This window comes from Parus major, chromosome 4 (assembly GCF_001522545.3).
Source record: "Parus major isolate Abel chromosome 4, Parus_major1.1, whole genome shotgun sequence".
Taxonomy (NCBI): domain Eukaryota; kingdom Metazoa; phylum Chordata; class Aves; order Passeriformes; family Paridae; genus Parus; species Parus major.
This window is the reverse complement of record NC_031771.1, coordinates 67973674-67979711: the sequence shown is the minus strand read 5'-3', so window position 1 is coordinate 67979711 and position 6038 is coordinate 67973674. Positions and strand designations below refer to the sequence as shown.

The 6038-nt window shown below is 55.4% G+C and overlaps 2 protein-coding genes across 2 annotated transcripts in view; one reads left to right on the top strand and one right to left on the bottom strand.

The window, feature by feature from the left end:
- Positions 1-742, top strand: part of EMX1 (empty spiracles homeobox 1) — a 24750-nt gene extending 24008 nt beyond the window's left edge. Inside the window, exon 3 of the mRNA XM_015623689.1 lies at positions 719-742. Within this exon, the coding sequence (XP_015479175.1) occupies positions 719-742 (24 nt within the window). The remainder of the gene's footprint in view (positions 1-718) is intronic.
- Positions 686-6038, bottom strand: part of SFXN5 (sideroflexin 5) — a 139183-nt gene continuing 133830 nt past the window's right edge. The window contains exon 12 of the mRNA XM_015623688.2: positions 686-1023. Within this exon, the coding sequence (XP_015479174.2) occupies positions 946-1023 (78 nt within the window). The 3' untranslated portion in view covers positions 686-945. The remainder of the gene's footprint in view (positions 1024-6038) is intronic.

Here is a 6038-nt window from a genome sequence, read left to right as displayed (position 1 = left end):
GATTTCCAGTTGGAAGGGGACTGCAATGATCCTTGTCCCACTGCCTGCCCAGCTGGGGACTGATCCAAACTTAAGCCACATCCTGTCCTTAGACACCAGCCCAGCAAAGCGTGGCTTAGGTGACCACCTGGGACAAGCACCATCCCTGTCAGAGGCTCTGTGCTGGGTGAGGCAAACCCCCCTCAGGGCTGTGCAGAGGAACAGAGCAGCTCCAGCATCACTTCTGCTCCAACACTCCACCTGTGGGCACCTTGGCTTTCCAGGACCTTGAAATCTGGGCAAAAGCCCCCGTGGAATTGCGGGTGGTGGGATCCAGGGCCAGCCAGTGGCACAGCGAAGGGCAAGGTGCCACCAGCAGCATCTGCAGGAGGAGGAGGAGGGATGGAGGGGACACAGCCAAGCCCATCACCGGGCACACGGATGCAGGAATTCCTCTCGAGAGCAGGACTGCTGGGGTGGCATCGGCAGGAAATCAATACCGGGCACTCCCAATCACCTGATCAATCACATCCACCCACCCCTGGCTCTCTCCAGAGTCGGTGCTGTGCAGCATCAGTGGAGGCTGAAGTCCCGTGAGCACAAGATGTGCTGGGCGATGTCGGCGTCGTGCAGCCCCGACCACGTGGGCTCGCCCCTGCGCTCCCTCCATGCGGTGCCGCTACTTCTGAGTCCTGTTAGCTAGTTCTAAAGTGTTTCAACGTGATTTTATTTGTTGTAGTTGCTGCTCCTGTTGCTAGGTTAGAACTTTGAATATGCATCTTAGTGAGTGGTGTGAGGTGTCAGTTCTCTGCGGGTGTTAATTCACTCCCGGGCTGCCGGGAGCAGCTCCTCTCGCTGAGCTCTGTTATCTCATCCTGGTGTTGTCGCTTGCTTTCTCCCAGGCGGGGTCTGGAGTTTCCCCTCTTCCCTCCCCAGACCTTCTGGGCTGGGATGCTCCTGTTCCGCTCACAAGCCTTTGTTGTAGACCACAGTCTTACTGCTGGTGGCCATGGCGATCTCGGGCTCCAGCCGAGACGTCTCGATCTGCGAAGGCAAAGAGGAGCGGGATCAGAAGCGCAGATCGATCGATTAAGGCAGAGATGGAAATAATTCCGTGGCAATCACGCCTTTTCCTGGTGTTTCATGTGCCGTGCTCCAGCCTCCAGCCCCCCTCCCCGATCTGGATGGGTTTGTAGCGCACGAAACGCTGCACGTTCGCTGCCTGGCAGTGCTCAATGAATTATAGAGTGTCTGAGGCTCCAACGCATCCCACCCATCCCAGTTTTCCATCCCTTCCTCTCCCTGCAGCTCGCAGGGATCCGGCGCCCAAAGCTGGACCTGGCAAAGCCGCGGTGCCACCAGGGAAGAGCCTGTCTTGGCTCCACCCTCACAGCCAAACCCTTCCTGCCCTTCTCCATCTCCATCAAACCTCCGTCCCTTTCCTCATTTTCTCCCTCCACCAGCTTCTCCCAAAGCTTTCCCTTGCTCTGAAATCCCTTGGAATTTCCTCATCCCCGGGAGGGATCCGTGGCTCTCCCGGTCCCCACGGGAAGCGAAGACCCCGCTCCCAGCCGGGACAGGACATCTGGGAAAACCTGGAATTTTCCAAATCCTATACATTGAACCCACGCTGGTGCTGACACAATGCGAGGAACCCACGTTAAAAATCGAAATGCTTTTGAAAATGTTTAACCTAGTTAGACAAATTAGCAAAAATTTGTGCAAAACAATTTAGGTATTTAAAATATTCAATGTTTTTAAAAACTGGAAAAACTGTTCTTAGCTTTCAGCTGCAAAAACCCAACAAAATATAACATCAAAGCAATCTTAACATGAGGTGCAACATAACCCTTCAGCAAAGCTGTTAAACAGCTACTGAAGCATCATGGGAAATAGCACTTCATTTATTCAAATGCACATATGTCAGGTTTTTGCACCATATGTCATTCCAAGCTATTTACAGTAATAATTAAATCTTAATCAACGTTTAACCTCTGTAAAATGTTTGAAGGGATCTAATCACCCTTCAGACTGCACTAATGAAGGAGAAATATATAAACATAAAAAGAAAATGATGCATAGATAGCACACCAGAAAGAACAGTAATTGCAAAATTGTATTTCTTTTAAATATAATCAGCAAATTATGTAAAGTAAAGCCAACGAGTATTTTAAGTGAAGACATCTTGGGTGTCAGAGGTGTGATCAGCTAATTTTGTACTGCTATCCATAACAGATGTAGCATATTTTCTTTTAGTGCCATTATTAGCAACTTCACCATTCCTTTCAGTGCTGCAGCACAAAGTGAAGCATTGTGCCGGGAGAGCACCGGGAAAGGTGCAGGAGATCCGGATCCGACGGATCCCGTTCGAGGCAGGATTAACTCTGCTCTGCCTGCCTCTGACGCAGCTTTTCCTCCCTTTGTGTGGGGGTTTTTCTGCCAGGGACAGGCAGAAAAGCTCCGAGGTTTTGGGGCTGGGTGGGTTCAAGTGACGGGAGGAAATGTTCCAGGTGGGAAGTGGAGTTGCCAGGCTGGGGTTCAAGGAATGGATGGATGTGGTGATGCCACACCGCTGCCAAGGTGGGGACGGGTCACAGGTTGGATTCTGTGATCTCAGAGGGCTTTTCCAACCTCAGTGATCCTGGGATTCTGTGCTTTGAAACGAATCCCACCTGGCACTGGGCGGGTCAGTGCTGGTCATCCATCGCAGGGCTTGGGGAAATGGGGCAGCCCAAACCCAGCCTGCACCAGGAAATCTCCACACAAACCCAACGGAGAGACCCCCAATCCCACCCTCTCCAAGGCTTTGGAGAACTGGGAGCTCCAAGGAGAGCCACAGCTGCCCTGGAGGAGCCCAGAGCGGTGCTCTGAACGCCCCGGGGATGTGCCGAGCTGGGAGCCAGGGGCTGCGCGGGGGGATGCGCAGCAGGCTGGGAGAGGGAAGGAAGGAGGGAAGGAAGGAGGGAAGGAAGGAGCAGTGTTGTGTTCACGCTCTCTTGGGACACAATTCAAGAAGCAGCGAGCACAATCCAAGCTGAACAGCAGGAAGAGTATCCTGGTGGGAAGAGCAAAATATCGCAGCCGACTGCTCGGGGAAGGTGTGGGGCGTCTGTGGTGGGAAGTTTTCAGCACAAATTACAGGGAACCCATCAAGAATAGTTTAGGCAGAGCTGAGATTGTCTTGGTGGAAGGAAGAGATGAGATAATTGTTTGTAGATCCTTCCAGCTTCCATCCCCCGGTCCAGGGGGGAAAAAAGCTCCTTTCCCTAGGTGGGGGATGAGTTCTTCATCCACGGCGAGGCTGTGGGGTCTGAGGTGGGTTCAGGGAGGATGGGATGGAGGCAGGATGCTTCTGGTGACTGAGGAGGACGTGGGAATTCACGCCCAAGGTGGGAATGCTCAAAGACCACACGGATGTGGCACCTGGGGACGTGGCCAGCGGTGGCCTTGGCAGTGCTGGGGAATGCTTGGACTGGATGGACTCTGAGGGCTTTTCCATTTTAACAATTCCATGGTTCTTGTGTGGGATGGGCACCCAGGCAGGGAGCTCTGTGACACCAGCAGGTGCTGGTTTGGAGCTGTGTGACACCAAACCCAAAGCCTGGGAAGGTGCTGGAGAAACTGGGGGTGACTGGTTGAACTGGAGCCTGCTCTGCAAGTCTCCTTCTGGCTGACTTCAATCAAGGAGGGATTAAAATCTGCTCTAGAGCCTCAGGAGCTCCAAGGGGTGCATCTGCACCAAGGAAAGATGTACAAAAGTTGGGAAAGCTGCTCAGAAATCCATCAGGAGGAAACTACTCCTCCCACTTGGAAATCTGATGGAGAAGAGCGGGAGATGATGGTGGGTTACAGGTATAAAGACAACGTTAAATCACAACCTGGCTGTGCACCAGGTCGGTCTTTGACTCCCTTGGTGGTGGTTTTTGTTGGAAAGTGTAATTTCACTCATTTTGGGATAGATGGATCTCCAGAATCCTGGACCTGCTCAGCCAGCCTTCCACTGGCCACGGAATTGTGTCAGATGTGGACACCACGGCTCCTTGTCAAGATTTTGGTGCCTCAGCTCCCAGGCGACCCCGATCATGGTCATGGCCATGCTGGGAGCCCTCCTGTGCAGGAGCAGCTTGGGACCTGCTGGGCCCCCCCTGATGGGACCTGTCCCCCTGTCCCACACAGGGCACTTCATCCCTTCAAACCGGGTGCCCACCGTGGGACTGGGGTTCAATCACATCCATCCTCTTCCTCCCAGCTCCCTCTGTGCCAGGGCAAAGCAGGGATCCCCTTCCTGGCTTTGGGATGATGGCACCGCAGGGACACCAGGAAAGGGCCCTGAGCAGTGAATCCAGCAGGAGTCCGGGAGGGACAGAGGCTCTGGCAGCACTGAGGGACCCGGGGTGGGAAGCACCGCTCCCAGACAGTGCTGTAAGGGGGGTGTCTGGGGCAAACCCCGGATTTGGGGCCGATGGCTGCATGGACAGCTTGGTATCCAACATGGGGAACTCTCCAGTGAGGCCGTGGGAGAAGCAGGAATTCCATCAGCGCCCTGTGAGGCCGCTGGAAGCTCTGCCATAGATCCAGGGAGATCCTCACCGGGATGAAGCCCAGCTCAGCCCCTGGGAGCAGGTGAAGCCTGAGGATGCTCCTGGAGGACAGCCAAGAACACGAGGGAAAAAGGGGGAAAACCCCAGGAAGTCCTGACCCTTACGAAACACCTGCTCATGGAGCAGCTCAGGCAGGACGGCAGCGATGCCAGCACCGGCACCCCTGACCCGCTGAAATCCATCCTTCCCAAGGAACAAAGCTGGGAATCGCCTCCCGGGTACCCACGGCTCTCCAGCTCTCTTCCCCCCATCCCTGCCTTGCAGTGGAAGCCTCTCTCCTCTCATCAGCTCAGACAAGGCTAATTGGGGTGATAAAGAACTGGCTCCGAGTGCTGGCGTGGGCTGGAGGAACAAATGGTGCGGTGGTCACAGCTGGTGCTGCGGAGCCGGCGCGGGAGCGGGCGCGGGGGAGCTCCCTGCGCCCCAAATTGCGGCATCCACTCCCGGCTGGGTGCGAGGGGGGTTGTGTGTGTTTTGCATGGCTGCTGACACGGGTGTAACGTGCAGGCGCGGCCGGTGAGGCAGCAGCAGGCAGAAAGCAGATGCTTTTTGTTTGGGGTTGATACTCATTTCTATCCCAGCTCGGGAAAAGGTGTAGAAAGGAATGTGCTCCGGAGAGTGCAGGGAGAGAGATAGGTCTAGGCTCGCTGCCAGGGATCCTGGAACGATATGGAAGGCAGCTAGGGGAGACAGGAGCAGATGGATTTGGCATACAGCTCATCACTCAGCCAAAAAAAAAAAAAAAAAAAAGGAGGGGGGAGAAGAAGGGAGAAAGCAGCCAATTTTGGGAGGGGGAGGGTCATGGGGACTGGCGGATGCTGCTCCGGGGTGGGGGAAGGGAGGACCAGGATGGTCACTGTGTCTTCTGCTGCTGCCAGCGGGGAGAGGTGCTGGAGGCTCGTTTGGAGCCTGGGAAGGGTCTCCTGGCCATTCCAGCAGCTCTCGGCCATCTCCTCCCAGGACTTTGGTCACCAGGGCAAAGCCCAGGGCAGGGCCAGGCTCTCGGAGCCCTCGGGAAGCTCTGCCAGGTGTAGGAAGGGCTGTGGCACCACGGAATCGTGGAATGCTTGAGGTTGGAAAGGAGATTGGGGATCACAAAACCCAACCACCCCTGCCAGGGCCAGCACTGCCCCATGTCCCCAAATGCCACCTCCAAGGGCTTTGAAATCCCTCAAGGATGAGCATCCAAACCTCCCTGGGCACTTCCAAGGCCTGAGCTCCCTTTCCATGGGGAAATTCCTGCTGCTGTCCACCCTGAGCTCCCCTGGCCCAGCCTGAGGCCTGAGCTCTCCTCCTGTCCCTGTTCCCTGCGAGCAGATCCCAAATCCCCCCCGGCTGTCCCCTCCTGCCAGGGACTTGTGCAGAGCCAGAAATTCCCCTGAGCCTCCTTTGCTCCAGCCTGAGCCCCTTCCCAGCTCCCTCAGGAATTCTCCAGCCCTTCCCAGCTCCCTCAGGAAT